This window comes from Mustela putorius, unplaced genomic scaffold, assembly GCF_011764305.1.
Source record: "Mustela putorius furo isolate JIRA1106 unplaced genomic scaffold, ASM1176430v1.1 tig00537350_pilon_pilon_pilon, whole genome shotgun sequence".
In the NCBI taxonomy this organism is placed as follows: Eukaryota; Metazoa; Chordata; class Mammalia; order Carnivora; family Mustelidae; genus Mustela; species Mustela putorius.
This window is the reverse complement of record NW_025422471.1, coordinates 22,251,676-22,270,419: the sequence shown is the minus strand read 5'-3', so window position 1 is coordinate 22,270,419 and position 18,744 is coordinate 22,251,676. Positions and strand designations below refer to the sequence as shown.

The window sequence follows — 18,744 nt, the reverse complement described above, 5'->3', positions numbered from 1 at the left end:
TTTAAGCCTGCACGAGTGCAAGGGAGCGAGTCTTCCACACAAATCTCTCTCTCTCTCTCTCTCTTTTTTTTTTTTGTTGTTTTGTTAACTAAATCCTTCCTGATGATACTCTTAGATGGTGAAGTTTACTGCAAAGTGAACTATGGCAAAGAGGGTTGGTAGATTGGAAACTTAGACTGTGCCCATCATCTGTGATTCTTTTATCAGGAGACCAGAGGTCAATTATTTGAAAGGCTGATATTTCATTTAAGAGAAAAGAAAAGAAAAAAGACGTGAAAACAAGACTTCTTGTTTCATTCAGAAATTTTTTTTTCCTTTTATTTATATTTTAGGAAAACTGTAGTAAAAACGAGAAAAAGCTAGAGGAACAGAATGAGGAGATGATGAAGAAGGTTTTAGCACAGTATGATGAGAAGGCCCAGAGCTTTGAGGAAGTGAAGAAAAGGAAGATGGAGTTCCTGCATGACCAGATGGTCCGCTTTCTGCAGAGCATGGACACGGCCAAGGATACCTTGGAGAGCATTGTGAGGGAAGCAGAGGAGCTTGATGAGACCGTTTTCCTGACTGTAAGCACCAGTTAAAACAGGACCAGACACCCTGCATCTGTTTTCCTCACCTAAGTCTATACTTTGGAATTCACCTTTCAATATTTCCCAAGATTTCTCCATAGGGTTTATATAATTCTGATACTTAAAAATGATTAGGGCATGCCTGATGCCTATGGAAAAGGCCAAGAAAATCCTTAAAGTCTTTTTTTTTTTTTTTTAGAAGATTTTATTTATTTGTCAGAGATGGAGAGAACACAAGCTGGGGGAGCAGGTAGGGGGAGAAGCCGACTCCCTGCTGAGCAGGGAGCCTGATGCGGGGACTTGATCCCAGGACCCCGGGATCATGACCTGAGACGAAGGCAGCTACTTAACCGACTGAGCCATCCAGGCATCCCAAATCCTTAAAGTCTTGCCACCCAGTTAAGGGACACATGGGAGTTAGGTTAGGTATGATCCATTCACTGTCACGTGGATTGATCACCTTCTCAGGGGGAAGGAAAGCAGCCTGAAAACCTTACTTGGGCTTTGCTTTCGCTCTGGGTACCAGCCTAATCTCCAGTGTCTGGTGTCCTCATGCTGGCCTCTGGGTTCATCCTTTCCACCCCTACTCCCTAATCTGAAGTGCCATCTCAGAAGGACCATTCCCTCCAGGCTTCATCAGGTGGCTGTGGGTAACATTCCAGTACACCTGCAGCATGCCAAAGGATGACATAATGTGATGCCTCTCTCAGGTAACACATCGATATTTTTACAAGGATCTTCCTAGGGACCAGATTCCCTAATTCAAACATATCTTATGGACCAAGAGTCCCTTGGGTGATCCTCAAATGGCACCAACAGAGGCAGCTCTTTGCTCTCTTTCTTCTCTAGAACATTCAGGAAGATACTGGTTCTGCATGGAACCTGATTTAAAGAGGGGTAGTGTAGGCCAGTCTTGCACCTAATTGTCCCACTGGCGGAAAGCACCATCTTATGATGAGTGGGGACCTCCCTTTCAAAACTCCCCAGTCCTCCCAGCTCTCTAATAAAGTCTGGAGATAGAATAAGGCGAAATGGAATAATATTAGGCTTCTGATTTGGGGATCCTTCCAGCCAGGACAAATCTGAGTGAGGTGGACATGGCAACCTCAAGAGAGAATGAAAATCATTCAGTCACTTTGTACTTAAGGCAAAGGTTGGTCTTTGGAAATTGGGCAGCTCTTGTGAAGTCTAACATTAATGAGGTTCTTTGCGTTCCCTAAGAAACTTGCTTTTGTTTAATAAGAATATTTTCTTCCTAGGACAAATTGTAAAAAAGAAAGCATTTTTTTTTCTGCTTAGAAAAGTAATATGTATCCAGTTTAGAAAATTTAGAAAATACAGAAAAGCACAGAGAAGGTGTCACCCGGAGATAATTACTGATTACATTTTAGGTATATACCCCACATTGAACAAATGTAAGTCCTTTTTCTTGCTTTGGAGAATTCTATTCTGGAAGCCAAGCCACTTGCTAATGAGTAGAGAAGAGCAGCATAAGAATTTATTGCTGGCTTTGCTTATCATAGAGAGCAGAGCAGAACTGGAAACTAAAGCCCCCTCCATTCTTGCCCAATCCCCGTGCCCCTTCTGAGCATTGATTTCCTTGCTGCTGGGGCTGTAGCCATCCAGAAAGAAACAGCCTCCAGGAAGCTAAAAAGTTATGCGTTTAGAACATGCATAATCTTAACACTCTTGGTTGGTTTTTCTTTTTGTTGTTAATTAGTCTCTCTCTCTCTCCCTCTCTCTCCTCTTCTCATTCCCTCATAAGTCGTTTGAGGAAATCAATGAAAGGTATATAAAACATGGCACAATGTAGTGGTGACTGAGAATAGCATGGTTGTATGCTTTATTTTTAATATTTTGATGCTTTCTAGAAAATGAGCTGCCAATTAAAAAATACATAATTTTACTGAGCTACTGAATTTTCACTTTTAGACACTGTGCTTTTAAAAGCTAAACGACAGCTTTGAAAGAAAATTGCATGTGCTTTAGTTAAATAACAATTATCATAATGTAGATTTTTAACTGCTTCCTTTAGATGTGTTCTGTATTTTCAGCCTAATCTGGACCATCTTAACTGTCATTGCATACAGAACATTGTGTAGATGCTTAGACTTATTGGCTAAATATGAGCATTTGAAAGAATCATTCATTTTTGCTTTGAGTAATTTTATGACTTATGTAATCTTAATGGAATGTTCTCTCATTTTCTCTTCAAAAGATAGGCATGCATTTATCTTTTTGCTCAGCTAATCTAAGTGAATCTTCCTCTTTTGATTATGTTTTGTCTTTGTTGCTGTTGTTAACACTCAATCCTAGGGAAATTTGTCATTATCTTAAAAGGCAAAACACTCAACAAGAAACTAGGAAATATTGTCTATAAAAACACATACCATTAGATCTATATTTATCTTCTGGAGCATCTGATTTTGAACTACTCATACTGATCTGACACGTTTTCCGTTTTGCCTCAGAGCAAGACTTGAGGTCCTTCTTACTAGTTGAGCTTAATGTTCTTATCATTTTTACCCCTTTCATGTAAATTTTTAAAACTGTAAATGGTAAAGTTATAAAATTGTGAGCTTACTTCACAATGCTACATTGCGAGAGTGCATAAAGCAAAATAAAAAATTTGTATTTGTGATACACTAAAATACAGAAACCTGACTTTTTTAGGTAATGAAAACTGCACAGATAAATCCTGTTTACCTTTAAAGACAATCTGTTAAACAGAATATTGTTGATAAGTCTTAAGAAAATAACTTGTATATTAATATTGGCATTAATCAATAAAGGTTTTATTACAGCAGCTCTCTCATAAATCAGATTACCCAGGGAGCTTTAAAAAGTGCTGACACCTGAGTCTTACCTCTTGAGATTCTGGTTTAATTGGTCTGGGAGATGGCCTGGACATTCTTTAAACTTCCGAGGTGATTTTAATGGGCACACAGAGTTGAGAACCTTTGGTTTCTAAGGGTCTGTCCTCTGGCCCAATGGTTCCTCAGACTGGCTATCTTTGAAATACTGGGGCAGTTTGTTAAGCCCAAGTCCCTGGAGCCTCACCTCAGATCCCAGGTGGGACTCCAAGGTAGGATGAGGGCTCTCCATGTTTGCCGGTTCTCACACAGGAGACTAAGGCTCTTGAGGCAGGCCCGGAAGCTCAGACCCAGGCTTTGCCCCCAGTTTTTTAAATTTATTTCTTTATTTTTAAAAAATTATGCATTTCTCTAAGTATTAATGATTTCTATTTTCATTTAAAAAAATATGGATTCATAGTGCCATTTCAAATATACTGGACAGTGTAGATAGATGCATTATTTGCTTCTTTGTACTTCATCTACTCATGGAACGTACTGATTGGCAGGAAAATTTGGTGAACAAAAAATTGCACATGCTTGTCCCTTAAGAAATGCTGCAGTACATTTTTTTTCTCCACCTTAGAGTATTAACTTGCTAATATGAATGGGCATTCGTTTAATTCTAAATACCATTTCTTTGGTTTCATGCTTGAACTTGTTCATCCGTGTGTCATTTTACTTCATTATTATTTCATTGTCCATTTGACAATGAATTAATCTCTGCTAAAGCTGCATGAGACCTCAAGGAGAGTACCCTTGGGATAACCATTATTTTCTGTGAAGAAAAAAGACAACAAAATTTGGGATTTGAGATTTAATGAAAGCCCTGTTAGACAAGGGTACACACACGCGCACACACACATACACACACACACACACACACACACACGGTGAAGCTTGATTGTTTCAACAAAAAGAAGGCTTTTGTGCCCTTTTAGAAGACAACTTCTACCACACAGTCTCAATGGTATTGGTGTTCCTTTCCATGAGAAGTGCTTATTATCTAGTTGTTGTTGTTGTTGTTTTTTAACCTTGTTTCTTTTTTTCCCCCTTCATATGGTATCTCTAAAGGCAGTGCTTGTCTATTTAATGATTTTTTCAACACTGAAAATGCTTAAATTAAGGAATGCTGTCAAGCATATTTAGACTCAATATTTGCATATTTTGAAAAACACATTTGCTTAGAAAATGCTGGTCTGTTGAGAAGGTCCATTTTTTCTCTCTCTCCAGTTTGCTTTTTTGTGTTATAATAATGAAAAAGGAGAATACCAATCATTATAGGACCTGCTTTTAAAAAGATGTTCACTTGCCCTTTCATATACTGATGTTGAAATTGAACAGGTCAATGTGTACAGGAAAACTCAAACATTTTATTGGTGGTATCTACAACCAGAACTTTTGTGTTTCAGAAAGTCTCCCATCTAGTCAGTGATATGTGTTGACTGGGCTTAGTATATGTACTAGTCAGCATTGTTCATTAATTTGGAATCTGTCATCTCCAGCCTATGAGCCCCCAAAGCCTTCATTTAAGCCCTTGGTGTTTTCCCTCAACCAGAGCTCCCAACCCACCTCATTATGCCTCTGATCTGCATATTTGCTTTGATCCTTTCTCACACTCCTGCCTGCATATTCTTACTTCTGTGGCTCTCTTTGCCTTACAAGATAAAATGGAAGCTCTTGGTGAATATGAAAGCTTTTCACAAAACTCCTTTCCATTTGTTCTTTGTCTCCATTACCCGGTTCTCAAGGCACTGATGCGGCCCCTTGGGTCCTCAGCTGTGCCACACCCTCTCACAGCTCTGTGCCTTTATTCAAACCATTCTTCCATTTGCAATACCCTTCCTTCCTTTCCTGCCTCAGGAACTCCTACTCATTGTTTAAGACAAAGCCCCAATGTCACCTCTCTTGGAAGCCACTAAGGGACCCATCTCTCCCAAATCAGATGATAGTAAATTTTATTATTCCTAACACTAGTAAGTATCGTGGACACTATATTACTATATGTAAATATTTCATTTACATTTTATAATCTCTCCTCGCACTGATGAAAACATTTTACCACACCTGAGATCCCGATATTCTCACCCAAGTGAAATCATCCTCTCTTCATTAAATATTCATTAAATGCCTGCTGTGTGCCAAGTAACACAGTACAATACAGTGGTGAACAAAACAAAGTCCTCTCCTGCCTGAGACTATATTCTGGTGAAGTAGAAAGACAAAAACAAATAGGTTGTGATAAGTTTGAGGAAGTAAAATTTAACAGAAGTAAAGGTATTAGGGACACATAGTGTTGTATGAGTAGTATACTCAGGGCTGTCCTCTCTGAGGAGCTGATATTTGGACAGGTTAAGTGAGGAAGGAACCATACAATATTTAGGAGAAGAAAGTTCCAGCAGACAGTGCAAAGGCTTGGAGGTGGATCTGTGCCGTCCAAACCAAAAAGTCCAGGCTAATGAAGCTGATGGATTTCCTCAAAGCTTCCTTAATTGCTGGAATAATTCTTTTCCTCTGTGAGCCAGGTGCCCAGAGGAGAGCTCCTAACAAAATTTTAGGCCCCTCGTGCTAAAGTGAAATGCTTCTGCAATCTCTCCTTCCCTTTTTCCTCTTCGAAGTCAACCTGTTTGTTTTGTTTTGTTTTGTTTTAAAATCCAGTTTGTACCTGGATACAAATGCTGAGTTAGCATCCCTCCTAAAAGGGTCATGAGTATATAAAAGCTGTTGATTTATAAACTGTGGTTTGTTTAGTCTTTCAACAATTTGGAGACTTCATCCTCCTTCACTGCTGTATCCCCAGTACCCAGAGCAGTGCCTTGCACATAGTAGGTGAACATAGTTTTTGAAAGATTAAGTAACGAGGAGTGTAGTTGGGAGGGTTGAGAAAAGCACGGACATCAAAGAGCGTATGAATTTCCAGACGGGCTCACAACCTTTACATCCTTCAGGAAATAAAGAAAAAAGAAAGTCATTAAAATATAGTAAATTTCAGGACTAACTTTACAGATGCAAAATTGAGACTGTGTAGTTTGATGGTGTCTATTCAGATCTCAGAGTAGAGACATGGAATTTCTAATATTAACCCATTACATGAAAGAATCCTAAGAATAAATAGATTTTAGACCTATCTTTCTAGACTTCAAAACACTTTCACTCCTGTTTGGCTACAGTGCCTCACAAAACCCACCACCACCACCACTAATGAGAACCACCTCATTTTAAGCAAATATTTCTAGCTTTCCTTCTGTACGTTAATTTCTTGACTTACATAAAAATGTTTCCCCCCCCAATAGGTTGCTTTCTGCAATGGAGAGCACTGCTTCTTTAGAGAAAATGCCTGCTGCGTTTTCACTTTTTGAACATTATGATGACAGCTCAGCAAGAAGTGACCAGATGTTAAAACAAGTGGCTGGTAGGAATTTTAATATATTAATTACCTCGATGAAATTTGGTAGTGTTTCCTTGTTCATTTTGTATACGTTTTTAAATTAAGGTACAGTTGACAATGTTATGTTAGTTTCAGACATATGACATAATAATTAAAAAATTCTGTACAATAAAGGTACCCTGCTCACCAGGGTAAGTGTAGTTACCATCGTCACCATACAATGTTATTACAGTTTTAATGGCTCTATTCCCTATGCTGTACTTCTCATTTGGGTGACTTACTGATTTTATAACTGGAAGTCTGTACCTCTTAATCCCCTTCACCTATTTCACCCATTCCGCAAGTCCCCTCCCCTCTGGCAACCACCAGTTTGTTCTCTGTATTTATGATTCTGTTTGTTTTTCTTTGCTTGTTCGTTTGTTCTGTTTCTTAGATTCCACACATAAGTGAAATTGTATGGTATTTGTCTTTTTCTAACTTATTTCACTTAGCATATTACCTCCCAATTCCATCCATGCCCTTGCAGATGGAAAGATTTTGTTCTTTTTTATGGCTGGGTACCCAGTGGTGGAATTCCTGGATTGTATGGTATTTCCGGTTTTCATTTTTTGAGGAAACTCCATGCTGTTTTCCACAGTGGCTGCACCGGCTTACATTCCCACCAACAGAGCCCATCAATATCCAAAATCTCTATATTCTTGCCAATATATTTTTTGTTTTGTTTTGTTTTCTCCCTTTTTCATACTAGCCATCCTGACAGGTGTAAGGTGATATCTCGTTCTGGTTTTGATTTGAATCAGTGATGCTGAGCATCTTTTCATATGTCTGTTGGCCATCTGGATGTCTTCTTTGTAAAAAACTATTCATGTCCTCTGCTCATTTTTCAGCTGAATGATTTGGGGGGTTTGGTGTTGATTTCTGTAAGTTCTTTATAAATTTTGGATATTAACCCCTTAGATATATTATTTGCAAATATCTTCTCCCATTCTGTAGATTGCCTTTCTATTTGGTTGCTTGTTTCCTTCATGAGACAAAGTCTTTTTATTTGGGTATAATCCCAATAGTTTATTTTTGCTTTTATTTCCCTTGTAAAGTTTTTATATGTAAGGAGATATAACTGGGGGGAAAAAAACCCTTCTTAGTTGTAAAAATTAAAAGCCAGATTCCAAATCAAAGCCCAAGACGAGCATACCATTTCAGTTATAATCTGCATTTCCATCTGAAGCTCTGCAACTGACCTGGGATACCGAGGAGTTAGGAGGAAGCAGCAATGGAACCAAAGGGTCTCATCTTTTTTTGTTTTCTCCTTGTAAAATAACATTTCCCTCTCTGTCTTCTAGAGATTATTTGCTTCACACCAGCAGTCAGTTATAGAAAGAAAAATAAATCAAATATTTTCATATGTCTTGAACAGATTTTTCCTTATGAGTGGTTTTTCCTTCTCCAGCTGAGCCCCCCCCCCCCCCAACCACCGCCTTTTTCTCATACTAAACAGATTAGCTTAGAGAACTAACAGCTCAGCATCACACTCTGTGGCCAGGAGCCTCCTACTCAGCTGTCAGAAGCATCCTGCCGACTCTTCAAAATATTTTTTAATGTGCTATTTTAACAAACAAGACAATGAAGCTTATTTAGATTTCTCAAAGCTGCTATGTTTCAGTGAAGTTATCAAGTTTCACTTACTGTAAAATGTACTCTGCTATCTTCCTTTAAAAATGCTATTTCCAAACCACCTGAGAGACAACTGCTATTTTTACATTGACAATTAATTTTCACTCCTGTAAGAAGAATTCTAGTTTGGTGAAAGGCTTTTCAGGGGTCACCCACAACCTTAGAGAAAGTGAGAAATTCAGTCATTTATCCTAAGAGATTTTTCTCTATAAAAGTGTCAAAACCAAAAGGTGTCTTTTATAACATCTTTAAGAGGCATTTAAATTGAGAGGTGATTGGAAACTAAGAAATTCTGATGAACAGAGTAGGTTGTTTGCTTTTAAGGGATTCGTTATATGCTGTTGTTCATTTAGAAGGATATGCTTTTGAATATCTGACAGGCAAAATGAGAGGACATTCCATATATTTGAGAGACCACAGGGTTAAATTGTCACCAAGTGTTAATGATTCATTCAGAAATAGGGCGCCTGGGACTCCTGGGAGTTCCAAGCTGTTTATAGAGAGACTGATTTCTGTGAGGCAAACGCCACACATGGTATGGCTGCTTCATGGAATTGGAGCCCAGGGCTCTGACTTGCTGTTAAATAGTTTTTGTTCATTTTTGACCAGTAAACCCTCTCAGATAGAAAATCCTCCCCAGGTACATGAAAAGTTAATCTGACCACTGCCAACACTAATCAGAAATTCTAAGGAAAGGCTGTGACTTTTCTACTGAGACATGGAACAGCCCCTAGCAACTATTCCACACTCGCGTGATTATTATTACTCATCTATTTTTACTCGTTAATTTTACTCATTTACTATTATTATTACTCATGTTATTATTCCCATTTGATAGGTGAGGAAACAGAGGGAACAGAAAATTGTCTCATATATTGCCCTAGATACACAGCTACTTGAGGGTGCGGGGTCAGGGGGTAGGGAGCAATTCGACTTCAGGGTCTCTGCACTTAAACCCCTGCCCCACCACAGATGGGCAGAGTGCATTGCTGTGAAAGGATGGATAACCAGAGATTAGTAACATCCAAGGCTTCCTTGACTTTGGCTCCTATGGACTTGGTTTTGATTTTTTTTTTTTTTTGAAATTGTGGTAAAATACACGTTAACATAAAACTTACATCTTAACCACTTTGAGGTGTACAATTCAATGGTATTAAGTGCATTCACATTCTTAGATAACCGTCACCAGTATTTGTCTCCCAAATTCTTTTCATCCTGTGAAACTGAAACTCTGTACCTGTTGAACAATGTCCCCCCAACCCCTGGCTCCCCAGCCTCTAGCGACCACCATTCTACTTCCTGTCTCTCTGAATTTAACTACTCTCAGTCCCTCCTGAGTGGAGTCATACGGTATTTGTTTTTGTGTCATGTCCTCAAGGTTCATCCATGTTGTGGCACATGTCACAACTGCCTTCCTTTTCTCCCCCCGCCCCCTTCAAGACTGAATAATGTCTTATTGTATGTCTATACTGCATTTTGCTGATCTGTTCACCCATTGATGTTTTTTGCTTCTATGCTTTGGCTATTGTGAATCATGCTGCTCTTCTGGGAACACAGCTAGATGGAGTGGGGATCTATCTGGCCACACAAGTCCTGAAGTCCAAGTTGATCTGATGCTTAACTGAGTGTGACAGCTCTTTATGGGCACACTCCTTCAGGTAGAGGGGATCCGTGGTATGATTTCTCTGCCCAATTTCTTAGCCTCCCAGAGAGAAGCCTTAAAATCCCATTTTGTATTTTTTTTTTTTTTTGGCATTACTCCTTTGCAAGTTTATTCCTATAGAACTGTAAACAGAGTTGCTAACATATGAAATCTGACTCCCTGATATTCCGCCACACAGGAACTGCAAATCTAAGCATTATCGTTGGATTGCATCTATGGAATATTCTTAATCTCTTTTTAATTTTAGAATGCTTTGTAAAGTGAAAGTGTTTCCTGTTTTTGAAAAGATGTTTTAACTGTAATAATTTTGGGGGAAAGGAGCACATGAGGTACAAAAATCACTCCTAGCCCACATGTTTTGCTTAATTCCCGACAACCACTTCCTTCTTAAAATTTGGTGATTGCGGGGAGGCGGGGGGAGTCCATATCACTTTTTAAGTTTGTTGAGTTACCTGAGAGAGAGAGAGAGAGAGAGATTTGGCAACTTGTTGCTGTTTTTAAAAGCAGATATAGCTCAATGTAAAATTCACAGGAAAAAAGAAAGGGAGAGTTTCATCATTCATGCCTCAGGGAGTTCGGCACTGTTTCAAAGATTGACAATAGTTGAAGTATTCTGCCTGGCTCTTCAGTAAATCTGGGCAGCATGAAAATTCACTGAACTGCATTTATCTGGATGGAATCCTTTAGAATGTGACACTGATTTCCTGCAGGGAAGACACAGGAAAGTCAAAGTGTGAGGGTCTCTGAACCTTTATCATTCCTTGGGGAGGTGCTCTGATAGGCAGGCTTCTGAGATTATCAAGCAGCCTGCTCAGCATGTCTTACCTTGGTAGTTTCTCTGTGATTTACTAGATGATAGATCCACAGTTCATCTCCCATCTTCACAGACGTCCCTCCCCTTTTCTGTGTTCTTGCCAAGGCCGATTCGCCTTTTGAAACTTTAGCACTGGTATGTGTCAGACAATCTGCTAAGCACTAAATGTACATATGCTACTTACAACAAATGTGTTAGGAAATGGTATTATTATTGTTGTTTTCCCATTTCAAAGATGGGGAAACCAAGGCTAAGCTAACACAGCTATTAAGTGGGGGACCTGTTTTTTTGTTTTGTTTTGTTTTTTAGTATTAGAAATGATTTATTATATTTCCGTATACTAACAGAAGAACTAGAAAATAATTAAAAACAATACCATTGAAATAGTGTCAAAAACCATAAAATATTTAGGAATGCATTTAATAAAAAGAAGTGGAGGATCTCTACACTGAAATCTATAATACATTCCTGAGAAAAATTATAGACATAAGTAAATGGATAGGTAATACTATGGGATAGGGCCCAGGAATTGTCAAAATATCCCCAGGTTTGAAACTGGGTCCTGGTTAAAGAATAGGATAGAATGGGTTTTTAATTTCCCACGTAGTATTTTTTTAAATTTTTTAATTTTGTAATAAACATATAATGTATTTTTAGCCCCAGGAGTACAGATCTGTAAATTGCCAGGTTTACATACTTCACAGCACTCACCACAGCACATACCCTCCCCAATGTCCATAACCCCACCACCCTCTTCTGACCCCCTCCCCCCAGCAACCCTCAGTTTGTTTTGTGAGATTAAGAGTTTCTGATGGTTTGTCTCCCTTCCGATCCCATCTTGTTTCATTTATTCTTTTCCTACCCCCCAAATCCCCCACGTTGCATCTCCACTTCCTCATATCAGGGAGATCATATGATGGTTATCTTTTTCCAATTGACTTATTTCACTAAGCATAATACCCTCTAGTTCCATACACGTTGTCGCGAATGGCAAGATTTCATTTCTTTAGATAGCTGCGTAGTATTCCATTGTATATATATATACCACATCTTCTTTATCCATTCATCTGTTGATGGACATCTAGGTTCCTTCCACAGTTTGGCTATTGTGGACATTGCTGCTATAAACATTCGGCTTCACATGCCCCTTCAGATCACTACGTTTGTATCTTTAGGGTAAATACCCAATAGTGCAATTGCTGGGTCATAGGGTAGCTCTATTTTCAACTTGTTGAGGAACCTCCATGCTGTTTTCCAGAGTGGTTGCACCAGCTTGCATTCCCACCACGGTGTAGGAGGGTTCCCCTTTCTCCACAGGGGATCTGGCATTCAACCTCAGGCTGGTGTCTCTGCTTTGAAGCCCATGAACTTGACCACCCTCTTAACCTACTCCTCACTTTTCATAACTCTGTATTTCCTCAGCTCTTATCTCTTTTTTGAATCTTTCCAATTTGCCTCCTTTTGTTCCATTCTTTAGACTCATTTCTTATTTTTTCTTTTTTTTTTTTATCTTCTTGTTGAACTAACCTTTGTTTTCTTGTCCTTTGGTGTTGACTTTTCATAAAGTAATCTCATAAAATTTGGCCTAAAGTATTTCAGTAAGTTTATCTCTCAGGAAATGTTGAATGGAAAAAATAATCATGAAAACAAATGTAAAAGCATGGCATCTTTTCAACTATAGGAATAACCTTTTCCTCTAATTTGTAAATTTAACATTCAGTGCTTCATTGAAAATATTCAATGCTTTTGTATCTTAAAAATGTGGGAAGAGAGTTGCGTAGGAGCTTGATTTATGGCATTGTACATACTATTAATGTTTAATATGCATAATGTAAACTTTAAAAATCTCTTTGAAAACACTTGAGGATACTGTCCAAATTTAAAATTCAGAAAAATAGAGTTCTGTCAGACATCTAAACTTTACCTTTGCATGAGTTAATAGGGTACTTTTTCTCCTATGTAGTCTTTATATATATATATTTTTTAAAAAAAGATTCTTTGGTAGAGTCATGTTAGAAAGAGAAAATGGGATAGTAATTTCACAAAGGGTATTTTGATATTTTATTCACACCAGTCTTTTTTCAGCTTTGATGATGCAGCAACTGGTTCCAAAAGGGCTTTATTTGTCTCTGTTCTGAATATAGACTCTATTTATGTAGAAGGAAACAACAGTGGTTATGTAGCAAAGCAACTCAAGTTTTCATTTTGAAGGAAAATCAAATCATTTGATGCATCCTCTCACCTGTGTAAGTTTATTATTCTGAATATCGAACTACAGAAGCGTATTACCAAGTGATCACAGTTTGGCGGTCTATGTTTATTTCTCGGTGTCAATAAGCATGCCTATACAAATGCATCAAAACCACACTCTAATGGCACAGTGGTTGCATCCAGAGAATATGCTTGGGTGGGTGTTGTTGAGAACAGGGAGCCCTTCCATTTTTACTCCATGTATTTCTGTATTGTTTGATGTTTTCTCAACATACATAAGTTACTTCTGCAAAATGAAAATGAATCAATGAGTAAAAACAGCGTTGGTGGTAATAAATCTTGCTTTTATTCCAGTTCCCCAGCCTCCTAGATTAGAACCTCAGGAACCCAATTCTGCCACCAGCACCACAATTGCCGTTTATTGGAGCATGAACAAGGAAGATGTCATTGACTCATTCCAGGTGTACTGCATGGAGGAGCCCCAGGATGACCAAGAAGTAAACGGTAGGATTGCTAACACAGATACAGATACAGGTGTCCATTTCTGCATCTTCATAGGAAGGATTTAAAGGTACCTGTATTGCAACTCATTCCACAAAGCACTTACAGCCACATATACAAACCACAACAAGAAACCAACGACCATATAAGCAAACATAAAACAGCTAAGCAAAAACTGGAAATCCGAATTAAGGAAAAGAAAATGCAGAAACACCATAAAGGTCAACATGGATATTGTAATTAAGTTTCAGATTTGGCTTTGAGCTCTCAGGATAGCAGGAGCAACTAAGAGAGTCTCATTTGCAGAAAGGTGGTAACATAACAGCCCTTCAGGGAGAACAAGTCTCAATCAGTACTTGAGTTTAAAACAAAGTATAATATGTATCAATTTGCAGAGGAGAAATGAGCTGTATACAGGACAGAAATGAGTTGGATACAGAGGACTGAGCTGCAATAAAAGATTATTACGTCCAAAATAATTTTAACGCAAATGCAGTATTGATGTCATGGTTGACGGCTTCTCAGATCCACTTTGATAAAAGCTGCAAACAAACCATAAAGGTTTGTTTAGGGTTCACAGATCTCAAGGTGTGGGCTGTGAGTAGTCTCCTTGCATCTCCAGTTAGTATGCAGATAGAAGTGAAAGTGATTAGCAGGGTGAAGATATGACACATATGTAGTTGAGCTTCTGTAAATATCTCTCTGTTCAGTAGGACTTCTAATAAGACCTAGAAGCCAAACACTTTGAGTTTGTACTTCTTGATCAATCAGAGCTGGCACGCTGGCATTTTCTATTGCTTGTTGAAGATGGACCCACATGTTTTGGAACGCCGATGAGCAGGTGACAGGATGGACATGCCATTATGAAACTCAGGAGCCCAACTTGTCATGAGGAAAAAATTATAATATAGTTCGCTGCTACCAAGATTTAAGTCTTTTGAGATGTCAGGTGATACTTAAATAAGGAAAAAGTTAAAAAAAAAAAAGAAAAAGAAAAAAGCAACCATAGGCATAAAGTTGGCTAAGTTTGCCTATTAAGGACTGCTTATATTCCTGGCAATATGACCATGTATCTGTCACAGCAGAGCAAGGTGAGTGTCATTATCCCCATTTGCAAATAAGAAAACTGATGGGAGGTTAAGCAGTTTGCCCAAGGCCACACAACTTCTACGTGACAGGGGTAGTAGGATTCAAGCATGAACCTTTGAGACTCCAAAGCTTATGTTTTGGTTTGCTTGTTTCTGTGTTTGTTTTGTGATAGCACACTTCTTCCTCCTCCATATCCAGCTGTCATGTCCTGGAGCTTTGTGGCTCTCCAAGACTCCTCTTAACACCAACTTATTGCCTTATTGCCTGGAGTGCTTTTTTTTTTTTTTAAGTGCATCAACTCCTCCCCACCCCTAGCCTCCAAACACTTATTTGTCCTAGGTCTCATTCATTCTGTGCCTTGACATCTTGCTGTGTGTGGGGTCTCCCCCAACATAGGTCATGTGCATCGTTCAAAGAAGTGCTGAGGCAGCAGGACTCTGCTGAAGACTGCAACCACAGTTTCTAGGATGTGGGGGAAATGTTTTTCAGTGTACAAGTCCTTATGAGATTCTCTAAACCAAACTTTCCATCCAGAAAGTATAGCTCAGTGGGCTGGAAAGTTGCAATTAAAGAAACCGAGTTGAAGTGCTCCTAAATTTCCTTTAAAAGAAAATGATCTGGGCTTCTTAACTGGAAGAGTTTTGAAGATGTGACTTTCAAGAGAGATAAGGGAAGAAAACCAAAATGATTAAAGGCTAATTTTAAAAATAAAATAATTCTCTGTAAAGGAGAAAAAGTTTCAGTATGAATGATCAGATCAGTCCCAAAGGGCAGGTGTTCATACTGGTGTTGAGTAGGAAGGCCCCTAAAATAGTGAAAATAAAATAATGTAAGAAATTTTAGGAAATGTCTTGATCAAACAAGTTACTTTTTAGAATAGTTCATGACTTATCAACGTTATTCAAGTATTTCTGTAAATCATGGAACTCTCTAGATGAAAAGATTCTGGAATTTGTGAGAAGGAACCAGGATTTGAAACTTTGAAAATCATACTGAGCACTAAAATTGTTTACTAATTTGGAAAGGTGTTTTATAACATCATAAATTTAGAAAAAAATGGAGTTATCCATATTTTATTACATACTCTCCTGAAATATTGGCATTGCTTCTTAAGAATGTTTCAGAATGTACTATAGAGATTTAAACTAACATAAACTATGCAATTTTAGTGTTTACTATTGAAATAAGTTATTTTAATTGTGGCAGATGAAGCTTAGAATGTTACTAATACACTATTATTTTCTGGTAAGTGTTCACAAGTAATAATACATCACTCTAAATATCTCTTTTTACCATGCCGTTGCTTTCTTATGAATTCTAAAGTGAGCTATCACAAAAGTTATCTTAAGTTTATCAGTTTGAATTTTCCACTGAAAAGAACTGAGCACTTCTTTCAATAGCTATAATTTTCAATTTATTTTGGAAGACACCCAAGACTTTCTAATTGTGTTTTATGCTAGACTTGGTAGAAGAATACAGGTTGACAGTGAAAGAAAGCTACTGCATTTTTGAAGATCTGGAACCTGACCGATGTTATCAAGTGTGGGTCATGGCCGTGAACTTCACTGGATGTAGCCTGCCCAGCGAAAGGGCAATTTTTAGAACAGGTAAAGAGATGTTAAGGGGATGTTGGGAGACAATATTCAATTCTTCACACACTACTGAGATCTAATAAGCATTTATTAAGCACCTATTGTATGCTGGATGTTGTACAGTGCTGAGTATACAGTGATGAATAAAACTGGGTTCCTACATTCTAGAAGATTGCAGTCAAGTGGGAGAAATAAAAAACAAAACAAAACAGAAGATCATTAAAAAATTGTGGTAAGGACCATGATCTAGTTATTTATAAGTTGTTATGAGAACACTCCATAGGGATACCTGAGGCAGGGGCAGGATCTGGAATGGCTCCTTAGTGTTGAAGCCTGAATAGAATCCCTTAAAGGATCAAGGATCCTTTAAAGGATTAAAGGATTAAAGGTTAAAAGAGTGTATGCCTTTTGAAGAAGATATGTAAGCAGAGATATCAAGGTAAGAAACAGTATAGAGGGTGCAGGGCACTACAAGAAGTTTGGTATTATTTCTTTGACTTAAAAACAAGGAGAGGAAAGACATGAGGTAAGAAAGGCTAGTGTTTGGGGGCCATGTTTGTCAATATAAGAAGCTTGGGCTTCATCATAAGGGTGCTAGGAGCCCCAAAAGAGTTTTCAGCAATGATATTCAACTGGGAATGCATTTCCACGACGGGGCAGTTTCACAGGGGGGCTGAAGTAGGTGCAGCATAAGCCAAGTTTGCCTTGCCTTGAAGATCACTGTAACTACCTCAGAGGAAGAAATGACACTCCCACCATTTTATCCTTTCTTCTTGCTGTCTGAATCAAGTATTTATTGAGTACCAATGGAAGACAAGATCATGGCTAACTTTTCTGTGAAGGGAGGTAGACGAGAATCTTCTTTTTTATTTGCTTGTATATATATAAAGAAACTGGTGGGATTTATGGGAAGCTAATATTAGAGGCTCTCTGGGGATGGGTGAAAACTGCAATTTGGAAGGTAGAGGTGGGAGGGAGACTTTTCATTACATAAATTTTCATATCTTTTGGGCTTTTAACCAAGAATGTACTTTTTAATCAAAAATTAAAATAAAATCATGCCCAAGCATTCTACCCAGGGTATCAGAGAAGCGAAGCTGATGTTGATTGTTCCATAATTGATTTGGTTCCCTCTCTTGCAGCACCCTCCACCCCTGTAATCCGTGCCGAGGACTGTACGGTGTGTTGGAACATGGCCACCATCCGATGGCGGCCTGCCAACCCAGAGGCCACTGAGACCTATACTCTGGAGTATTGTAGACAGCACTCTCCAGAGGGTGAGGGACTCAGGTAAGGATCTTCTCCTCAGGAGACCTCACCTCTCCATGGGGAGAGCCCAGGGTGCCTGGAACTCAGCTGAAGCTCCTAACCTGACTCTGAGCTTCGGCTCACGGAGGGAGAAAAGCATCCTAAAATCTTGCTAAGCTAATTAAACTATTGACTTGATTTGCAACTCCATCACTATTCATCAATGAACTCCAAGTTTGTAATAAAACACATGCTACAATGCAGAATAAAGACTCCCTTGTAAGAAAAATGTATGCATATTTTAATAAGATGGAACATTCTTTGAGGTATATTTAACTTGAGTCGTTAGACAGGATTTATGCATATTTCATGCACTTTTTAGTAGTTATATCAGAATAGATACATCTAACTCAGGAAACTAATAGTGAGCTTGTATATAATGTAAATCTGTGTCTCCTTGATGTATTGGTAATATAAAGGAGCTAATTATATAAATATTGTTATAGAGACATACCTGCCTCTCTAAGAGCATGAAGGTTCTAAAGAGATTTTGCCAGGAAAAAAGAAATGGGAAGCTCTTTCACTAAACTTATAAAGCTTTAAATTTATCATTCAAGGGCTGTGCATCCTGGGGACATTTGGTAAATGTTAATTTATTTACTGAGATGATGATTTCTTGGCCTATAATCCATAGCAATAGAGCAACTTCATCTTCCAGGGCGCATATTCAGATCATTATTAATAATGCTCATTTTTAAAAAAAAAAAGATTTTATTTATTTATTTGACAGAGATCACAAGTAGGCAGAGGGGCAGGCAGAAAGAGAGAGGAAGGGAAGCAGGCTTCCAGCTGAGCAGAGAGCCCAATGCGGGGCTCCATCCCAGGACCCTGAGACCATAACCCGAGCCGAAGGCATAGGCTTTAACCCACTGAGCCACCCAGGCACCCCTATACTGCTCATGTTTTAATAGTGGCATTTTAGGTTTTTTTTTTTTAAATGAAGTTTACTGAAAAAAACTATTTTGGTAGGAGATAAAACTTAGAAATAATGGTATGGAATTAGACAGCTCTTTAATAAAGTGTATTATTTAAGCCCTTGATTATCTACATGATCAGTCAACAACTATTTATTTAGTTATATGAGGT

General features: G+C 38.4%; 1 protein-coding gene across 2 annotated transcripts in view; it reads left to right on the top strand.

The window, feature by feature from the left end:
* CMYA5 (cardiomyopathy associated 5) overlaps window positions 1–18,744 on the top strand; it is an 89,030-nt gene that overhangs the window by 48,667 nt on the left and 21,619 nt on the right. Inside the window, exons 4-9 of one of the 2 annotated variants that reach the window (XM_004766808.3) lie at window positions 333–566; window positions 2,335–2,357; window positions 6,715–6,833; window positions 13,523–13,672; window positions 16,219–16,365; window positions 17,493–17,640. In XM_004766808.3, the coding sequence (XP_004766865.1) occupies window positions 333–566; window positions 2,335–2,357; window positions 6,715–6,833; window positions 13,523–13,672; window positions 16,219–16,365; window positions 17,493–17,640 (821 nt within the window). Of the gene's footprint in view, window positions 1–332; window positions 567–2,334; window positions 2,358–6,714; window positions 6,834–13,522; window positions 13,673–16,218; window positions 16,366–17,492; window positions 17,641–18,744 lie in introns of those variants that run through there. The other variant, XR_001181932.2, reaches the window with a different exon arrangement.